The sequence below is a fragment of the Phaethon lepturus genome, unplaced genomic scaffold (assembly GCF_000687285.1).
Source record: "Phaethon lepturus isolate BGI_N335 unplaced genomic scaffold, ASM68728v1 scaffold48977, whole genome shotgun sequence".
NCBI classification, from domain to species: domain Eukaryota; kingdom Metazoa; phylum Chordata; class Aves; order Phaethontiformes; family Phaethontidae; genus Phaethon; species Phaethon lepturus.
Window position 1 is genome coordinate 8,654 of NW_010553511.1, and position 21,701 is coordinate 30,354.

At 36.9% G+C, this 21,701-nt stretch overlaps 2 protein-coding genes across 3 annotated transcripts; one reads left to right on the top strand and one right to left on the bottom strand.

The window, feature by feature from the left end:
* Nucleotides 1-464: 464 nt before the first annotated feature.
* Nucleotides 465-11,305, top strand: SNAP23 (synaptosomal-associated protein, 23kDa). 2 transcript variants are annotated; one of them, XM_010291553.1, is made up of 7 exons: nucleotides 465-566; nucleotides 1,144-1,185; nucleotides 2,946-2,994; nucleotides 3,559-3,676; nucleotides 7,132-7,284; nucleotides 7,849-7,993; nucleotides 10,567-11,305. In XM_010291553.1, the coding sequence occupies exons 1-7, from the start codon at nucleotides 510-512 to the stop codon at nucleotides 10,630-10,632; spliced, it is 630 nt and encodes a 209-aa protein (XP_010289855.1). In that variant the 5' UTR covers nucleotides 465-509; the 3' UTR covers nucleotides 10,633-11,305. The 2 variants fall into 2 exon arrangements, with proteins under 2 accessions (XP_010289855.1, XP_010289856.1); XM_010291554.1 differs by lacking the exon at nucleotides 7,132-7,284 and having other exon boundaries at nucleotides 510-566; nucleotides 10,567-10,632.
* Nucleotides 11,306-16,953: 5,648 nt separating this feature from the next.
* LRRC57 (leucine rich repeat containing 57) lies at nucleotides 16,954-21,075 on the bottom strand. The gene is made up of 5 exons (XM_010291555.1): nucleotides 20,893-21,075; nucleotides 19,544-19,679; nucleotides 18,232-18,500; nucleotides 17,582-17,767; nucleotides 16,954-17,002 (listed from the first exon to the last, which is right to left on the bottom strand). The coding sequence occupies exons 1-5, from the start codon at nucleotides 20,974-20,976 to the stop codon at nucleotides 16,961-16,963; spliced, it is 717 nt and encodes a 238-aa protein (XP_010289857.1). The 5' UTR covers nucleotides 20,977-21,075; the 3' UTR covers nucleotides 16,954-16,960.
* Nucleotides 21,076-21,701: the final 626 nt, after the last annotated feature.

Consider the following 21,701-nt stretch of genomic DNA (forward strand, 5'->3'; position numbering starts at 1 on the left):
GTGAAGGTGTTTCCCCTTCTTCTGACTGTGTTGAAATCGCTCAAAGGGAAGGGGAAGAACACTTAAAGCTTATACTAGTAACTTAAATGCCTTAATGAATTTCTTTCTGGATTACTGGATAAGCCAATGTGCTTCACATGGAGACGCTTTTTAGTTTAGGACTTAATTTCCAGATTTTTACCTTAAACTAACAATAGATAGAATTTTCAAAAAATGTTTAGGAAGACAAGTCTTGGAAAGGAAACCATTTGACATACTGATTGTTCCTGCGTTTCTCTTAGCTCCTCGATTATGTCGTATCAGCTGTATAACTCTCTTTAGTGCCTTCTAGTCCTAATCACGTGTTGTACTAGGCAGAATGAAATGTATAGGCTTTCATTCTTTGAACTGTCTTCTAGTTTCAACTCAAAATACTGATAAAAGGATAATTCTGATGCTTAACTGGTATCTCTTATTACAGGGGGAAGATTCTTTTTAACGTGATTACTTACAAGTAATAGTTCCTCATCATGGCTGAACTATCACCTGAAGAAATTCAGCTGAGAGCCAACCAGGTCACTGATGAGGTGAATATTATAGGAAGCCACCTGGGATTACAGTACTTATCTACCAAGATTACAATATCTTTTAAAAATAAAGACAGTCTAGGGTAGTGATTCTTCAAGGGTATAGCTGAATGTTTCAACCTGTCACTTTACTTGGTAAATACTGGAGTGAAGACTACTCCTGAAAGTAAGAATTAATTTAGACTTCTGAATTGTAAAGCCACCTACCTGACTGAGTGTTTATCACACAGTCCTGATTATTGAGACAATGCAGGCTGGGTACCTACACTAAACTTAATCGTGTTGATACTTCATGACTCTTTTTATTTAACTAAAATTCATTTGAATATATTTTCTCTTACAATGACTTTCCAATCGGATAATCAAAGTACTAGCAAGTACTAAAAAACAAGGGTTTACTAGCTACTGAAAATAAACTCTAGTATGCTGCCACTATGACTGTGTTATAAGGTGTATTACATAAGGACGGGCTGATGAACCTTTGTGTACTTGTTGCCTTACTGCAATAACTGGTAAAGACGACTTTCAGACACAGATATTTACTGTTAACATACTCATTTTAAAATTCTCTTTCTAGTCTTTGGAAAGCACAAGGAGGATTCTTGGCTTGGCCATTGAGGTAAGCAAAAGTGTTCCAATTCCTTGGGGATTTGTTAATTTAAGTGTAAGCAGCAGCATGTTAAATATCACAAAGTGATCTTAAATCACTTTTTTGTCTTTCTCAAACGTTTTTGACACACACTTCATTATTAGAAGTTGCTGCTCTAATTCATTAGTAGAGCTGGAATTATTTAAACCTAATGTTTTTCACACTACATAAAGTCAGATTACAGAAGGATCAATAACCTTTTTACCTGTTTTCTCTTAAGCAAGATGGCTTAGTCTCCAAATGCTGCAGATCAGTTATAAAAAGTCTTCTGTGACTGTCAGTTATGGCTTTTGCTGCTGCATCACTTGCTTCTCATAGTATCTTCTCTTTGTCTTTTAGCTCACTTTGCCTGTGAAGAGTGTGAAAATGTCTTGCTTTGAGGAGGGTCGGGCTCAGTTGGGTGGGGTAGTAGAGTGTAGGGCTGCTTTTGATTCTAAACAAAAGTAATTCTACATATGCCTTCTTACAGTCTGTTCATCAGTTTCAATTTTAAAGATAGTTTACATGATGAGGAAATTCTTGACACCCTTGTACATGACTTGAAACAAATCTGTTTCAGGTTTATCTAGATGACATTGTATGAGGAATCTATTCCTCTATACCGTTATGGCTTGTGTGCCCCATTGTAAAAACAACTGCAAGTTTTACTTTTGATACTGTAATTTCAAAAAAATAGAGAGTATCCTGTTGGTAGGGAGTAACATAAGTGGCTGATAGTCAGCTCTGGTAGACTTAACAAAGCTTAACTGGTTCAGCAAGATAATTTTGGTAGTACTTGGGTATGACGTAGACAAATGGGAATCCTGAGACTAAGCAGCAATACCTTCCAAAGCTAATGTCCAGACTTGTAGTGCAGAAGACTTGAGACAATTTATTGTCCGTGTAAGAACACTAAAAATAATCCGGTGAATAAGGACCCTAAGGTGTTTGGTCACCACTGCTTTAAAGCCTGTAATCACTGTCCGCGTGGTAGCAGGCTGCTTGTGGAGCTGAAGATGCTACTGTTATCAGTAAGGTATTTGAATCAGCAGAGCCTAATGAATACCTCTCAAACACAAATGTTAAGAACATGTAATGAGCCAACATAATTTCTCTTGGTATCATAGTTTAGCTTCTATGAATCACCAAACTCCTACCATAGACAATTCTATGCTGCCAGTTTACAGTAAAGCATGGGTGCACTCTGAGCCAGCAAAGAGCTGGTCTGTGGTATATTACCCACTGCTGATTTCTTTTGCTTGGTTCTAAAACTAGTAATGGGCTATTCTGTTCCTGATCTCTTCTGCTGCATTTTTAAGAACAGTTTTGCAGGCTTTGTTTTGCTTTCTTTTATTCTGGCTTCCAGGACCAAAGGCCTTGTCAACCCTATTGAAGGGTGCAGGCATAGAGAATGAATTGAATGCCACTTTTCAAGGCACAGCTAGGTTTACTTTTTAGCTTGACGTTGTCATAGTTCAGTCTGAGTATTACAATAAATTTTATTGTCTTGTTGTAATGTAAAAAAGCCCTCACAGAAACCCAACTAATTGAGATAGTGTCACAGGTGAGATTGTCAGCCTGACATAGGATCTAATTTGAAATTTAGCATAGCTTTACTACAGAAGTTATTCCTAGCACAGTGTTTTATTATGAACTTGGTTGGCTTATTAAATTTACTGTAGAGAACTTCTGATTTTGCACTGCTGTATTGAAATCTGTTTTTACATCTGCAAATAAATTTCTTTCTGCAGTCCCAGGATGTTGGTATCAAAACTATCACCATGCTCGATGAACAAGGAGGTGAGTTCTTCCTTATTCTTCCCTAACACTGAAAGTCCATTTTATGACTGTAAGAAAAAGGATTATCATTCAAGAGTTGTTCCTGGAACTAAAGGCTTGTTGAAGACTACTTATGTGAAAATATGAATTGGTTATTCCCATGTGTTTGTGGTATTTAAGAGATTTAAAATAGTTGAGAGACCATGTTAGTTACAATGTAATACAGCTCTGCTACCGAAGCTGTTCCTTTCCACCACAGCATGAATGTGTCTGCATTCTAAAAGCAGCAGCAGAAGGGCTGCTCTAAGGATAGGGAAAATATTTTTAAGGTAGTGAACAAAACTTATCACTTCATATCTTTCTTAAAAAGAAAAAAAAAATTAAAAATCCCAAAAAGCAAGAAGGCAAAAAAGTGTTAGTCTTGGTATAAAGACTAATTTATAGACTATATATAGACTATAAAGACTAATTTTATATTTCAGTATAAAAACTGAAACTGAAAGTTCCTGCTTGAAAGAAATGTTAATATCCCACCCCCACCTCCCCCCAGTCTGTGTTTATTCAGGCTACTTGTTTCTCTTCTAGAACAACTAAATCGCATAGAAGAAGGCATGGACCAGATAAATAAGGATATGAGAGAAGCTGAGAAGACACTGACAGAGCTCAACAAATGTTGTGGGCTCTGTGTCTGTCCTTGTAACAGGTCGGTTAAATTAGTACTTGGGTCTGAAGTTCTAGAATATTCCCTATAGCTACTGTACTGGGAGATGGTCTCTAATAAGAGCTCATCAAAAATGCTGAATCTCTAGGAAAGTCGACTCTTGGTTTGTGGACGTGCAGCCTTTTAAAATTGTGTGAGTAGCTAAAGCTTGCTTGCATCTAACCATATACTGTGCCCCTTTTAGTGTAAATATAGCTGCTACATAACATCCTGCACAACTGTGCCCTAATCTCCTTAAAGCTTGTATTTAGTAGAATACTATTAATGTCTGTGCAGGTGTTAACCGAATTGGACTGCAAATAGCTATGTGTAAGTGCCTGTCTGTTAGAAATTTGACTCCAAAAATTTTTTCACAAAAGTACTTTTGTACTAACTTAAAAGCAAGAAAACTTCTGTTTTGCAGAAGGAAGGTAATATTGATTCTCTAGGCATTTAAAAAATGTTCATGCTTTAGGGAGGAGGAGAATAGGAGAACAGATGCTGGTGTCAAAGCTTTAATCTTTCACTAGTGACTACATAAATTCCTGCAGACCTGCTTCACAGTACCTTTATAACATCAGTGTTATGAGTACCATATGCAAGTCAGTTAAGAGTAATCTAATCTTTTTGTATGGCACTTGATTTGTACTTCTAAACAGCCTAAACAATGATCAAAAACTAGTCTTATAAGAAAAACAGTATTTATTTTTTGGAGGTATGCTAGGTTTATCTTTAAGCAGCAAAGTATCAAATTGATTTGTGTGAATTGGATGTGATGATAGTTCTTCCAAGTGAAGGAGAAATAGGTTATTTTAAGAGTGTGCCCACTGAAGTGAATAGTTTATGTGATTGTTCGTTTTTAGCTCTTTAGCATGAGCAAAAAAACCTTATCGCTCATCTGAGAGGTAGCAGAAATATAGGTTAATTCCTTGGAATAGCTGAGTCTGCTTATTCAACAGAATAATACTTTGAGGATCATCTAGGATAGATATGAATGTGGCTTCTAAGACTGAAAGTCTTAGAGCTTTAGTACCTTGAAAAGGCAGATAGTTATGTCCTGACCTCTGGATAGGTACGCTTACTGCTTTATATTAGTTTTATCAAGCTGATGGACTTTGAGCATTCTGACACACTCAGTCTTTGTTTTCTGTAGTTGACAGTCTTACTTCACTGAAGCGAAGCAGGTTTTTGACACTGAGCAAGCTCAGAATTTGTGAACTCTCGTGGCACTCTAAATACACAGATAACAATAAAAGAAATAACAAGTTATGTATGAAAATGGGCAGTAATGTGCAGAAAAATCTACTAGATAAGTAGAGGGCAATGAAGAAGAAACTGAATGCCTTTCATACATGAATTTTTCTGTCAATGTCAGTTATTTTTCAACCAATTATCTCCAAAGCTTTTAATTCTTTCCAGAAAGCTAAATTAGAACATTTGCTGAATTAAATATTACTTTTACCATTTCTCCTGGGCTTAGATTACTTATAAAAGCTTTGTGAAAACACAAAATACTGGCAGTACTCTAATATGATCTATGTACTAATAACAATTTACCTGTTTGCTGGTCTTCACTATTCATTCTTCTCCGTTTTCTCCTAACACTGACGCTTGCTTTCTAAAAATGAAGACTAGGATAAGAAGCTGTATTCACTTAACTGGTGAAAGCGGATTTTAGGACAAGGTCAGTCTTACTAGTGCAGATGTACATTTAACCAGCTGTCTGAAGTGATGTTTCTATTGGATTTGTGCTTGCATGTGCATGATGTCTGCCTGCAGGTCTCCTTGTGACTGATGTATTGTAATACTGACGTGAATAGAAAATGTCAAGTGCTGTAGAGTGTATTAGCTGTGGAAATGTTGAACAACTGCTTGAGCCCTTGCTGGTTTGACAAGTTGTATAAATTGCCTTATTCTTACAGAAATGAAACATGAGAAAAGTGAATGTATAGTAATTTGAAAAACAACTCTTAAAAAAAAAATCAGGTGGTGAGAAGCTTGGTTTTTAACTGTGCTCTGTTTGAGCAACAATTCTGTTTCCAGCTGTCCACTTCAGATGTGCGAGTAGTTTTCAGGCCACTTGTTTTTATTCAATAAATTCCTCACAGTTACCTCTGGCACCTAAGACTTTGCTAATCCAGAAGCCAAGCATATAAAGCTCTCCTGCTGTTGCAGCTTTAGTATGAATGAGATTAAAATATAATGCTCAATCTAGTTGCAGTAAACCTAAAGAGATCTTTAAGCCTGTGTATGCACAAGAAGCTCGAATTTAATAGTTTAGGTTTCTTTAGGGTTCTGCCAGGTGCAGCAGTTCCATTATGAACTGAGAAATTATTCCATATCTCCCCCTTGATGCATTCATATTAGATTACTTTTCATACAATCTGACCTATCAAAATGGGAAATGTTATTTCATTACATAAATGCCAGAAGAATGAGGGGAATATTTCTTCATTACAGCTAATTTCACACCTCTTCATGTGTGAAATATCTGGGCTACTGAAAGGCACTACAGATAAAGGAATTGATTATCTGTATTTGTAAAGTTGGATGTACTGAAAGACACTACAGATTTTCCTTCACAGGCTTTTAAAGATACAGAAAAGTGGCAATGGAGTCTGGATTATCTAGCTTAAAACTGAAAGTGCCAGCAAACAAGGTGAACATGAGAATATTCTTCTCAAAATATGTTCTTTAGGTTCATGTGAACTGACCCAAATTTAGATCACTTAGCTTTCTGTTATATTTTCTTCCCTTCTTGCTTTTGTGGGTCTGTGATTCTTGAGATTGCTTCATGTCAGTGTGCTTTCTTTAATTTTTTTCTCTTCTGAATTACGTGGTAAAAGTGTAATGGTAGGTTGGTTTGTCACTTTAATGGAGTTAGTACAATTGAATTGCAGAATGAAGGAGCTATTTAAACATGATTGGTGTTATTTCATAATCAAAATTAACCTGAGAAACATTAACTTTAAAAAGAAGGACTTGGCAACAGAAAATGTTCGACAAAAGCCAGAAGAGATTAATGCTTTTCTGGCATAGTGTAGCTATTTGTATTTGAGGGAGTTTTTTTCCTTCATTCCCACTTCTCTGACAAGTGACTAATAATGACTCTAGACTAACTCCTGTTGTAAATGCAAACTTACCTTATGACAGTGGAAGCTTTCCTGTTACTGTCATAAGCTTCCCCTCTTCTGGTAAAATATATTACTTTAAGGAAATTACTGTGCTTGTATTAAAGCTGGAGACCAAATTAATCATTGTCCCTAGAACAACTCAGTTATGTTTGTACTATCCTGATATAAGAAATTGTATTGTATAGATAAGGCTTTTCCTACACAAAATGTAATCTCTTTCAGGCATAAGACAAGTGTTTCTGAAAATACTAGATTAATACAGAACTCAGTCAGGAAGCCATATTTCAGATGTAGCAGTTCAGATTTCTTATTTTTACGGAGTAGGACGAAGAACTTTGAGGCTAGCAAGGCATACAGAGCAACCTGGGGAGATGGAATAGAGAACTCGGCAGATCATGTGATATCCATGCAACCAAGAAGTATAAATCAGCAGCAGCCTCAGACTTCTGGAGGACCAAGTGGTGGATATATTACAAGGTTTGCTTCTTCAAATTTCTCTATCAAATGCAGAAATCCTAAGTCGCCAGTTGTCAGCCTCTTTCATATGCTTTTTAGGTGAAGTTGCTATATAGTAAGTTTTTTAAATACTGTTTGGAGGAATTGTTACAGCTTGGAGAGGAGATGGCAGACACATGCGCTTTTTTTATTGTAGTGCTCATCTTACAGTTTCATTTTTTTCATAATGGTGGTATTATCAGTCTGTTTCTGGATGTGAGGACTATAGATCTTAGTGCTTGGTTATTGAGGGGACTGTTAAAAATATAAAGGACTTTTATTGTCACAAATTGAAAAACTGTCTTAAGCTTCCTATGGTAGCTGTTATTTTAAATTCTAAGGCTATTTTTGTAATAGCTTAGCATCTTTTTTTGGTGGGCTGCTTGCTTGGAATATATGGGGCTTCAACAGGGGAAAAACCTACCTTGGCTTGAATATGTTGCCTGTCAGTTAACTGTGCAACAAACAATTTCTGTTAAAGTAAATTTAGGGTAGGTAAAAACAAGTTCTTGATTCTTGGAAACATTGTCTTAATTGTTTGAACAGGATAACAAATGATGCCAGAGAAGATGAAATGGATGAAAATCTTGCTCAAGTGGGAAACATTCTTGGGAATTTGAAAAACATGGCTTTAGATATGGGAAATGAGATTGATGCCCAGAATAAACAAATAGACCGGATAAATGTAAAGGTAAGTGTCAAAGTTGTTCTCTCTCTTCATCTTAGAGGTTGTTACGGAGAAGTTATAAGAAATGGGCTCATTGTCCTATCTACTTGTATGTGTAGTAAATATGCGTTAAGATTATACCCATCCTGTAGGTTGCAGTGATTTCAATGAGACGTATCTTCGTGTTTGCGTATGTAACTGAAAATTCAAATGCTTCAGAGTTGCAAAAATGCAACACTGGTCACTCCTTACCCAGAAAGCAACTAAACTTGTTGGGATCAAAAGGGTAAACATTTATTGGAGGTATAACTCGGGGATTGGTGCTCGCAGGGAATCCTGTATGTGATTAGGGAATAGGTGTTTTTAACAGTAGCAAGATTCTTCTGGAATTCCTAAAAAGTTACTATAATCATTGAATAGAAAATAAAATATAGGTAATTCATTGCCCTGATTCTCTTGGACAGATTAATATTGGGGCTGGAAAGACTTTGGAATAATAGGCTTTGTAGATGCACAGGGACATGGTTAGTCCTCATCTGCACATGAAGCTAGTCATAGCCAGTAACATGTCTTATTTTTTTAATTTACTGCTTTAAAGATGAACATCCCAAAACAGATGAATCGTATAAATATGTTTTGGAATGTTTTCTTTCAGAGGGTAATTTATGAGGAAATTAGTTGTATTTTAGAAATCCGCATATTCTGAAATGAGTAGATATTCTTTTACAGGGATCCTCGTTAAGAAAGGAAATGAAAGCTTTAAGGAATAGTGTATATTAAAGATTTAAAAAGCAGAATTGAACCAAATTGCTGTAAAATTATAGAATTAAGACAAAACGGGAAGTTAAAGATATCACCAAAATGCACGGTAGGGTTAAAAGCAAGAGGAACAGAATTTTCTCAACTATACAGAGCTAGTCTGATATAAATGCTGGTTGTACTTATGTCACAGTCTCAATTTTGTTCAGTAATGTAGGGGTTGTGATATTAATAAGGCCAATCAACATGATACTATGGAGGATGCCTTGTCTTTCACTATTCCCTGAAACTGTGGATCTGAGGTGATTATCAACTAAAAGAAGTCACATTTTAAAGAACATTAGAAAATTTAATCTGTGTTTAAAATGAGGTGTGCAATTCTTACAGCTTATAAAGTGGACTGAAAATTGCCTGGTCACATTAACTGCAAGTGTGAATTACTGGTTTTTGCAGTAGTGTTTCTGGTAGTTTCAAGCACCTGTTTTGGCTTGATATTCTTTCATTTTAGTGGTCTGAATAAATCTTGCTGAGCAAGCCTTACTAACTATTAAAATAAGATGTAAACAAGTTAAAATTGCTTTACAGAACAGCAGTAAAAATGAAAGTGCAATTCCTGGCTTTGAGACTGGCAACCTGTCTCAGAATATTTAAATTAGCCCATTTTTGCTGATAACTGTGTTTAAATCTAGTGAACAGTGTGGAAACCAAATCAAAATGTTTAGGGTAAATCTCCAAAGGATGGTATCGTATAAAGAAATAAAAAGCAGCATTAAGCTTGTCCTCAGAATAGAGTTGGTGCTGTTATTATTTAAAAACTTAAAAATTCCAACTCGGCTGGGAAATATATAGGCTTGACTGGGTGACTTTTGGTAGCCTACAGTGTTACATAGGACTCCTAGTCTGAATAAACCACTGATAAAAGCTTATATTACTGTTTTTTTTTCTTAGAAGATCTAGTAGCTAGATCAGTGTGTTTCCAAAGTGTTAACAGGTTAGACACTCACTTTTCTAGATTCTTGCCCTTCCTCTAACCCTTGACCTAAAGGGCAGGAAGGAAAGAAGAGGAAGGAAGGGCTTGAAATGCCAATGTCCTTTTCCCAACCCATTGCAGTATGAAGGTGTGAAATGGCTAGTACTTGGCACAGGTAGAGCTCCTCAGGAGTCTCACTCCTCATGGTGAGGGCAGAGGCTAGTTTTATGCTTGTTACCCACTGCAGACTGGATAATCAGTGAATTACTTCGAAGCTCCTTATCATACCTTTCAGTAAAACTGCATTTTGACACTTGTTCAGCCTAGATGCTGTGGCTGACTTGATGCTTTATAATAGTAAAACAATAAAAAAAAAAGTGTTGTTCTTACAGATGCTATACTATTACGACACTAGGACACTGGAGGGTGTGTGGATAAAAACCAGGGATTTACACTAAGCAAAATAATTCTGACTTTATGCCCATAGGTCACCTTCAGTTTTGACTATTACTTCTAGTCCATAGCAATAGATCTGCTCTGTAGAGGTTCTTAAGATGTCTGAACACTTGGAGGGGGAATTTTTATCCCCTTATGCTGTTAATATTCTTCCGGACTTGCTGAAGCAAGCTGCTATATGTTTTGAGGGTCAGCTAAAGACTAAAAACTATTTGTCCTGATTTTGTTTCTGCCAAAATTGACAGCATATGCTGGCTGAGGTGGCACAGGGGGGTGGGGAATTACTTCCAACTTCTCTAAGTTGCTTGCCTTCTGTCTGACACAACGATAATACCCTTTTGAATTTCTGAAGTTTGAATTTTTAAATTGCTTTGCATGAAGTCTGCAAACAACCTATGAATTTCTCTTTCAGGCTGATACAAACAGGGAACGGATTGAGCAAGCCAACATCAGAGCCAAGAAACTAATTGACAATTAAAGTCTGCTGTCATTGTTCAATGACACTGTCTCTCCAGCTGCAAGCCACCATAGTCACGGATCTGTGAAACTTCTTCTATTCTGAAATAAGAGGGGCTGGGAAAAATGAAGCAGTACCCTTTCTATAGGGATTAATTTTCTTTCTTTTTTTATTGCTTCATCTAAACGTGGCCTTGACTCCAAGTAAGCAGCCAACATAACGTCTTCCTACTCATCTGCCCTCACTTTCTTTAAGCTGCTCAGGGCTAAAAGTGTTATGGCTTTGAGAATCTTCTTGCATGTTTTATTCCACCTCCCAGTCTTTTTCCTGCACCCAAAATACAGTCCTTTATCAAAGCTGAATAAGCGGGGTAACCTGAATTCACAGTTGCGGAAAGTTGGAGAGGGCACTTTGCACTGTTTGAAATACCTCATAAGTTGGGTGTCTTCACTAAAATAGGGACTTGGTGAATATTGTCTGACTTTTATCTCTAGCAGGCTAACCATAGTTTTACAATATAAACCACATGATTGGTTTGGGGTTGAGTTTGTGGATTACAGCATTAGAGGCCCGCTACTTACTATTTGTGGGTTGAGGGCTTTAAAACGCTTCTTAAACACACAAACTTTAATGCAAAGATAACTGGAGGGGTACACAGGTTTCCATTTATTTACTGTAAATTGACATTGTTTTGGAGGCTACAACTAGGAAATCATGCTGCATTATTCTGATAATTTGTTGTGTGTATATATACCTGATCTAAACCCCATGCACATGTGAGTAGAAGAAAATAAAACTGTCTCCCTAAGAATTTATTTAATGGAAAATTTTATGCCCCTCTTCTAAACGTTAACTTTTAAGTGTTTGAATGATGCATCTTAACTGGAAGAAACTGAGTAGAAAAGCATGCAGCTTTCTCACATCCCATGTCAGCTTCTATTTTGGCCAGTTTTCACTGGAGTTCAGCTTCTGCCTTTCTCCAGTGCAAAATAATGACTGAGATCTGATGCGGAGTTTCTCAGCTGTGACTTCAGGGAAGCTTCTTAAACCTACTCAAAACAGAAGCTTATCATGAAAATTCTTTGTCACAAGTCTGGAGGAAGCAGTGCCTATTTAAGAACTGTATGCTAGTTCTAAATAAACTAGTTCTAAATAGATTCCTGACTGATTTATTATGGCAGACTTTGGGACTGGAAATTGGAAATACTACACATCCAAGTTGCTTGCAACTAAAATGTTACAGAATTCTGTTGCAGAATAGAGAGGTTTCTGACGAAGGGAGGTAAAGCTTTCTTCCTAAGAAAACCATTTTGGTTTTACTGTAATAGAATCAGATTTATTCCCAGGATTTTCTTGACTCTTTTTTTGCAAGTAAATTGCAAGTGTAACTGTGTAAGACCCGTGTAATTTTAACTCCACCCAGCAACATATGCCTGTTTTAAAGGTGGAAATGATGCTTTGGACTAACCTGTGATACTCAATGTTGCATGGCAAAAGTCTTCAAACCAAATCGATTGGAGGAATCATTAGAAATAATAGCATTATGGGGTGGTTTTTTGAACAGTCCACAAGTATCCTGCAGCTGTTCATGAATCCCAGGGCTAGAGACATGACACTAATCTGCTGAAATGTAAAACAGTGTTAAATGGTTTGTTTTTCTTCTTAGTAGAAATACAATCAGTATTACTGGTATATTCTCAGTTCACTCCCAGGACAACTTGATATTTCAAGAAAGGAAAAACACAACAACAACAAACCCAAAACAAAACCACAGAATGCCCCACAAACAACAACAACAACAACAAAAAACACAAAAAAATTGACCAAACAATGGAGCTGCTGCATGTAAAAAAATAGGCCAGTGGTAGACTGTCTTATGTCAATAAGGTAAAGTCATTTTTAGGGGACTGGATACTTCAGTAGTGTGTGTCTTTGCTTCTGTCTGGCTTCCAGTAATTGCGGAAAGCTAATGAATTTTAAAAGCTCATTATCTACCCCATTAGTAATGAAGATTATGTGCTTAAAAACACAAATAGCAAAGTAGTACTTCTAGGAACATTGCAAGTGGTTGTTAGAAATTTACTATGCATGGGAAAGCACAGGGGATTTGTATGCTTTTTTTTTCTTCCTTAGAAACTTCAGGTTAACTGAAGGAATATTTGCTGCTGGTTGTGAAAGCAAAGCATACATTATTTAATTATGATTGTCTCCTGGAACAGAAGACTAAAGTCGTTACCATATTCTGCTTCCAACAGTGTAAACCTGCTCTGTAGCATCTGGACATTCCAAACATTAGAATGTTTTTCTCCCTTGCCATTACAAGTCCATGTTGTGGCTGTCAGGAGGATGTTCTTGATTTCCCCGAGCTCTAACAACTAATTAGGATGTTGGCTGGTATATCAGAATCTTAATATTGCAATGAATACCACACATAATTTCTGAGACACTAAGCTTGAGTATTGGCAGAATATCAATACTATTTTCTGATTGCAGCAAGAGCCAAATCCATGAGGGGGTTGGTGCCTGTATGTTAGTGAACAACACAGTCTGCTTCTTGGATTGTCTTACTGTTGTCTGTAGAATAGATGCTTAATTTCCATATCTATGGGATGGAATCAGCACTTGTACATCTTTGTATTTCTGAATGCTATTAAGAATGAAGGTTTACAGTTTCTGATTTTGATTGTTACACTATGTTGTGCACAAAAAATACATACTTTTGTAACTGAATGTGTTTTAAAACTATTTTCTCTTAGAAATTTGTTTAGTTTCCTGTCCTTGAAAAACTTGGCAGAACTAGTTGCTACTATGCAACTGGCAACTTTGCCTTCTATTTTTATTTCACAGAAATCCTAATGCTAACAAAGGAATGGGTGTGGTTTGGAAGGGAGGAATATTTTTTTTAACACTACTTTTCATCCTTGCATAATCAACATCACTTCAGACTATGAAATGTGTCCATCTCTGCTTTGAAAGACTGCGATTTGACATAGGACTATACTTCAGGTACTTCCAGTCAAGTATTGGTAACAGATGCCTGGGAAATACCTAGTCCAGTAGGTGAAAACTGATTATTTAACCTACTGCCAATGCAGTTTCACTTGTGAAGCAATTTAGAATAGTATTTTCTCTGATGCTCAAGCCTCAGATCCCCCGAATGCTCTTAGCGGGGGATGAAGTGGGGGGAAATAGAGACTTGTGTTGACTTGCAGCAGTTTAGACCTGCAGGAGAGAATAGTGGCATCTGTGAATGGCTTGGAAGAAGTACTACTTGTACAACTGTGGGGCTGCCTGGTATATTTCTACCAGCAACTAGGGGAAAAAAAAATTAGGGACAGCTTGCATATATAACCCTTCTGAGCAGGCAGCACATGTTGCATAGGTACACTTAAACCATGATAGTCGGTGAATTCAAGCTGGCCTACCCCTTGATGAGAGATGAGTTAAGCCTCTCAGCACAGGGGTAGCTACAGCATGGACTGCAGCACATGCTGCTTGTGCAGTAACTTGTGGAACTCTTCCCTCTGTGAAGGCTATATGGTGAAACAACTTGCTGTTTACACAGAGCAGTGACTTGCAGTTGCCAGTTCACCTTTGCTGCACTTGAAACAGCAATGCACTATCTAAACGTTGATTGAATAAATGGATTAAAAGTGTGTCTTACTGCAATGGAAAATTGGAGAGCAAGTGAGAGATAAAATACATGAATGGTTTATATTATTAACTGGGGCAACATTTTCTATCTCAATTCAAAAACTAAAAAGCTGCAAGTATAATTGTGCATGGAAATAAAATTGTTTTATAGTGCCACTTCTAGAGTGGGTGTGGTGAAAAGGGAAAACTGAAAAACACAATATAAAACTACAAATAGATTATGTGTAGGGTTGAAATGTACAGAACAGTGTGCTAAGTGACTTGGTGACAGTAATTTATTCTATGACCTAAAAACATGTGAGGGTGTCAGACAGCTTTTTTTTTCCTGAAACAAAAATATTCTTCCTCAGTTCTGTAACAAACTTGGCTAATCAAGGACTAACTCAGCACCACTCAGTATTTTGCACAATGTTTTCTCCCTTTTTGCTTTACAAAATTTTCATAGCTGTCATAACTCCAAGGTAGCAAAGGAGGAGCCTAAAAGAGTAATTGAAAGGTTTATAAAGGTACTAACTGTATACATAAACAAGAGAAATGTTGAATTACTATCTCAAATTTTTCCAACAGCAGTAAGAATTTTTAATAGCAATGTGAACTTAATTTTTAAATGTTCTAATTTACTATCTCTTCTTACACATCTTTAAATAGACAGAAGAGTCCTGATAAAGAAATGTTAAATGTGAGAGAAGCAGCATCTGAGCACAGAATATTTCTGGTTAAAAAAAACCAAAACCACAGCACAACATTGCCAAGTGCATGCATATCGATGATAGACCGCTCCGTTGTAGTTGGCGAGTTGCTCCTTTCTCATGCAAAGGGAGAATCTGTGAACTGAGGGGCTTTGTTCTGTGGATGTCTCCTGCATGGCAAAACTCTATGGTGGGGGCATGAAGCTAATACTTCAAAGGAGATTTAGATATCAAAGGGAAGGAGCTGAACTTAAAATAAGCCTGAGGCTTTAAACTATACACTGCTGAATTTTCACGTCATAATCTGTGGAGTGTATTAGTATGAAGCTGAACAGATTTCTGACTATACATGGCCTTGCATTATGGTAACATACAGGTTCTGTTCTTAAAGCTCTCCCCTTGTATGTCTTGAAAAACAAAGTAGCCTAGTAAACACTGACTGCTGTCAGCAACCTCTTACAGGAAGATGGATTTTTTTTTCATAAAGTAACACCTGGAATGGTGGTTCTTAGGCAAAACTGGTTCCCTGTTTAATGATGGATCTCACTCATCCTTTGAATAAGGAGCCAATGTTCCCCAAAACACTCTTATAGTAGGTATTACTGAGTAAGAATTGAAGTAAGACATTGACAGGGTCAGGGAACTAGATACCTCTTCTGAGCATCTTACAAAAGAATCCCTAATTGCTCATCTTAACTATAGTTATTACATTGAGGAAAAAGAGTGGCACAGAGGCCACTTTGTTTTTCTTAACTGCAGATGGTGTAAGACATTGAATACTTGATGATTACACCAGCACCTTTAAGGATTTTGCTGTCTAAATGATGTTCGTGTCTGATGTAGGAAAACTTAAGTATACAGCAGTAGTTAATGTATGATTACCTGTAAGACAGTCTCATTAGGAATAGATGCAGCCATGCTTATCTTGCCAAGAAGTGCACTTCATACAGGTCCTACCTCACTGTTTTGCATGTGCAGTACGTATTAACTGAATTGCTACCACAGTGTTGACATACTTAAATCCTCTGCATTCTCAAAGCAGTTGAACTATAGCTGTTGCCAACAACTGATGGAACCAAGTACCTAAGTGATGGCTTTCAGTGATAGCTTAGTACTACTTGTTAAAGTGACAACAGCAGCAGTTACACCAAATAAACTTGAACTGTGTTTTTTTAAAAAATTATTTACTAAAATAAACAAGTACATTTTCCTTTTCAGTATAAGTTACATAATTGCATACATTTTTAGCTCTTTCTAGGTGCTTCTGGTAATAAGGCGGCAGCAGCAGGCAGCTAATGACCAAAACTGTCAGCATTGCTTGGTACATGAGGAGTCAGTGCAAGGTTGTTATATTTTCCAGCAATACATATTTTTACTGAATACAGTGAAGGTGAACCTCATTTTTATTTGATACAGCTCAAGCAGAAGTGGACTCTAGTGCAATTCTTGCTTATGGGAAAAGAAAGCCTGTACAGTAAAATATGAAAGATGCTCAAACCATGATTTCTTTACTAGAAGCAGTTAATAAAACATTTAACTTAGCTATGACTATTTGTGCTTCATAAAAAAAAAAAACTTATACAGGTAATAAACTAAAACCTCATCTGTAAAAGTTCTTCTCTGTAGAATAGTGCTCACTGCAAGACATAAGATTGTTTCAGATCTGCTTTAGTGGTCAAACTTCCATGTGCTATGATGGAAAAATGTTTCCAGCAGAAATAACCCTCTTAAAACAGCCAGCTTCCTGACAAAAGGGAACTGGCAACTTTGAAATACTCATTCCCTTTCTCTGTTAAAGAACAAGCCCTGACAAAGGAGAACATGTGTTAAAAGCTATAGTGGCACAAAAATCAAAACTGGCCCCTGGGCAGGTTCATCAGTTCAATACCCATGTTCTCTAGTTCAAGTTTATTCAATGTGGCCTTAACAGACCATATCAGACTACTAGAGGAGTACACTGATCATCTCTTCCATCAGTCTTGGTTTAAGTCAGTGAAGCATAACGATCATGCAAACTTCTTCTTTGTAGCTGTAAATCGTTCCATGTACTGCAAAGAAAACAAAAAAAAGTTAAGATTCAGAAATTAATACAAGATTCACTATTGAAAGCAGCTAAGGGTCTGCTCTTAGACTCAAAAGGATTCTGCATTTAAAGTATATTTGCATTTCCCAGACACAACTATTACAGTTTTAATTAAAAATAACTACAAAGAAAAAATTCAGATTAATATTCTAGAAAGTCCTTCCAGTGAACAGATTTCAAGTGTTAAGGATGAATTAATGTTAAACAGTTAAGAGTGCTGCATAGTGGGAAGTATCCATTTTTTTTGTCCTATCAAAGTGAAGACTTACACCTTCACATACCTGTCATCATTAGCTACCCTTCAAAAGATGCTGATGAAAGAACACTGATCCTCAATCCTATGAGAAAGTTAATCTTTGAAGAACTCTTGAAATTCTTTTCAGAGGTTAGTTACGAATCCAGTACCAGCAACAATACCAGTAGACTGTACTTTTTTTCACCAGCATAAAAGCTTAGTGTTGTGAGAAGGTACTGGGTAAGGGCTTCACCAGAAGCTCCATTACAAAAAACCAAAACACAAAAACAACAACAAAAAGACACAAACCTTGTCATAACCTTCCAGTTCTCTGAGTTTCTTGATTTCAAAGAGGTTACCTTCTACTGCAAGCAGTGAGATCTGGGAATCACTGAGGATACTTCGAGGAAGCATGCTGAGTTCTAAACAGTTTTCTTCTAAACGCAAGACTTTGAGGCGTGGACAGTGGGAGATCTGCACTGAGATCTGGGAAATCTGGTAGAAATAAAAAAAAAAAAAAGAAATGGGATTAAAATGTTAGTGATCCATGATTACTTAAAGTGATTTGTGTTTCAGACTAGTATGAAACAATTACCATGTTGTAAATATAAACCACACTAATAGCAACTACTTTACAATGCATAAGCAACAATAATAATGGTCAAAAAATCCAAGTAACTTCTTTTTCTTCCATTACAGGCAGCATACACATCTGTTTATCAGATTCCTACTCAAGAACTGTTCAAGTAATTTTTTGTATGATTGAATTCAGGATTTGTTAGTTAGTCAAAGCAGGCAGTTGGATGTATCAATACACAAATTCTAGTTAGGATCCCTCAATTCTGTTGCATCTAGCAGGTGTCTTTTAGCTAAAAAGTTTTGATAGTCTCAGCTTATGTCTAAGTCCAAGATAAACCATGTCGTACATGAACACGTCCATAATATCTCAGTTACCAGACCTGATTCTGGTTCAAATTGAGCTCAATAGCCTGCAATTCTCCCACGGTGTCAGGTACATTTTGGATTTGGTTTTTGGAAAGATCTACCACATCCAAGTGGCGAAGACCACAGAGTTGTGTAGGTACAGTCCGAAGCTGGTTTCCAGAAAGGGTCAGGGTTTTGAGAGCCGAAAGTTGTCCAAATGCAGCCGGTAGCTGTCTCAAGTGATTGCCATTCAAGTGTAGTGTTTCCAGTTTTTTCAGTTTACACAGCTCTTCAGGTAAAGCAGCTAGAAATAAATGACAGAACAAAGAGATTACCTAAACAAAAACCAGTAAAAAGTTCATACCCATTTAGGTCAAGTAAGCTTCTGCATGGAAGACAGCACTATATTACGGTAATTTCTCACAGGATTCCTCCCCATTCTCCAATAAAGGCACAGATCCCTGCACAGAAACTTAAGCCCACTAATAACACATGCTTTTTAACCATCTTCCATAAATATTTAAAAAATAATCTGCAGACAAGCCAGACCTTGCCTTTTCCATAGGCTGAAAATACTACTCTCAGAGGATTTTAGACTATCAGTTATACTCCTTACTAACCACTTTGCCAATGTATTCTATGATATTTGAAGTACCACACAATTCACAGCTTCAGGTCTGCTGCAACCCTTTAAAGGTATTACTCAACTCACTCAAAAGTAAGTTCTCATCATTAGTATCATGTCCTAGCACATAAGCCTTACCACATAAGCTCTGCCAGTGTTCATTCATCCCGCATTCTACCTACACACATGTATAACCTGTAGCACTCCTTGAGTTCCACTATAGAATCACAAGAGGTTTGTAAATTACATTTGTTTTTCAAAAAGGCAGATAATACATAATTAACGCATAAAAAAGTTCTTTCACCTCATCCTAATTTTTCCATAAAGTTGGACATTTGTCCAACAGAAACCGTAACGACCACTGAATGGCCAGCAACATTTTCTACAGATAATCTTCATTACCTGTTCTCTATGCAAGCACTAAACCACCTGACACTGTTAAAGCTTCAGATCAGAGAAGTCACAGCACGGAAACATTTTAGGTTTTTAAGTACTTATGTGTCATTGTAAAACTGATAATACAAATAAGTTGGCAACTACGTTTGAAGAATTTATGGGTTTGCTTTTTTTTTTTCCTGGACATAAATTCCAAAGATTTCAGTTTAGGTGACTAAATTCCCCATTTACATCCTGTGAGAGTTACATCATTAAATTTAATTTCTGATCAGAGAAGTCAGGTTATTATTTTAAAAATCTGTGGAGATATTAATTAGCAGGCATACTCAGTTTGTTGTTGTTTAGAACAAGGCTCTTCAAAAAGGAAAATTTTCCAATGAGAGGTGGCAAGAGCTCTATTTTGTTGTTTGACAAGTCTATTGTCCTTAAGTTGCTTGTTAGCTTCTGCAAATCTTCAGGAAACTACAGGGGAGAAAAAAGATACAGCATTTAAATAATTGATACGGCTTCGAATGTTCAAGTTACACAGTTTAAAATTGTAAGTGAAATTTGTATCACTGTTATCTACTGTCATATATATCACAATGTCCAGTCACCACAATGTGCAACTAAGTTGGCAAATTTGCTTAATATATATTTTTAGAAATATTTTTTCATCTGAGGAAGGGAAAAAGGATATAAAGGAGACAGTCTAACATATAGGAAGAGTAGGTTTTAATTCAAAGAATTTAAGTTAAAAAGGGAGAAGGAAGAAACACGGGCTTGTTTATGTTTCAGTCCTTTTGTGTGTTTCTCCTAAATGTACCTGTCATTTAAAAATATTCTACAGCTAGTTAACAACTCTGTATTTTAACAGAGTGTGATTGGGAAATTTTTCTCTTGCTTTCCTTTTTAAATAATTATGTAAACCATTTTCCTTATTCTTATTTACATCCTGTTCCACTTTAATCTGCACTTGGCACTAAACTGAAAAAAAGAAAAACCTTGCAATCACCCTCAGCAAGTCCTGGTCAACAGACCAGTGGTTTTGATTCTCCCTTGGTTTAGCAGAGGAAAAGTGAAGAGAGAAGGTAGGACAGTGGAAGAAGATACTTTTAGAAAAGTCATAGAAAATTATGGCAATATATTTGGGCTATCCTGTGAATTGTTACATGACTTATGGTTCCAAGACATTCTGCGTTTTTCCGCAGTTAGGTTAAAGTCAAGACCGTTTCCGATACAATAAATTTCAACATGCTTGCAGCCCAGTGAACAGCTGTACAGACTATTTATATGACTACAATTAAATGCAACATAACTATCTAAATGTAACAAATTGTGGAGTATCTTTCTAGCTAACAATACAGTTATAAAATTTACATTTTCTCCCCTCAAGTTTACAGCCCTTTTTTAAAAAGCACAACATCATAACTAGTACTTCTTGAACATGCATGCACTCTAAGGTATAAGCTCATAAGCACAGAAGTGCCCTGACAGACAAATCCTCAATCAGATGACAGTGCAAGCAAAAACCTGCTCTGCAGAAAGGAAAAAAAAATAATCTTGAAATAACATTATCCATCACTATTTATGAGAAATACACATACGCATTGCATTATGACAATGAGGTGAGAATTTTCTCCAAAAGCGCCAGTCATGCACACAAACAGCCACGTTTCCACTACAGTTCCATTACCTCTGTAAGTCCCTTTCCCGTTAGCTGAAACACACCAGTTTTCTGTGCTGTCTCCAGGTGGGCTTTTAATGCACTATTTCCCATCCTAACAGTTCTCTGTCAAGTGTACAGACTTTGAGTGATAGTCTCAGCCACTTTCTCTCAGTTATTCCGCCCTAGAGAACTGCAATCCAAGGTCTCTGTGACAAAGCAAATGTAAAAAGTCATTTTATGTATACCATCTTCAACACTACAAGCATTTCAACGTACTAAAGTGTTTCACTGCTGCATTTTCATCTCCCTCATAATTAAAAAATATAAAACTTAAAAATATTTCCCTAGGTTAAGGTGCCTTCGTTATAGCAGTTTGAATATTTAAATGATGCAACAAGTCTAGTTAAAAGTAAGTGGAAAAATTGCATACTTTCCACATTTCGCATCTTTCAGGGCCCAGCCAGTCATGTGAAAAGATTCTCCATGGAGACTGGCCGTGATTTTAGTGGCATCTACCAGCACTGACCTGCTGACCATACTACAGTTTTATTTGCTTATTTGGAAACATTTGTTTCATTTAGAGACTTGGCTCCTTTGCTACGACATCCATCTCCCGTAACTCCAGCAGGGTTTAATCCTCAAGACAAACTACGCCAGGTTACTGGCCGAGGGATTAGTGTCAGGTCTGTAGCCGGGAGGTGGGGAACAAACCCCATTACAGCACGTAAACAGCCAGGATGAGGAGCCCAAGAAGCACTCCCTCCCGCGACGGCTGGAAGCGGGTCAGCAAGACCCTCGGCAAGGGGCGAAGCCAGCAACGACCCGCTGCAGGCCCC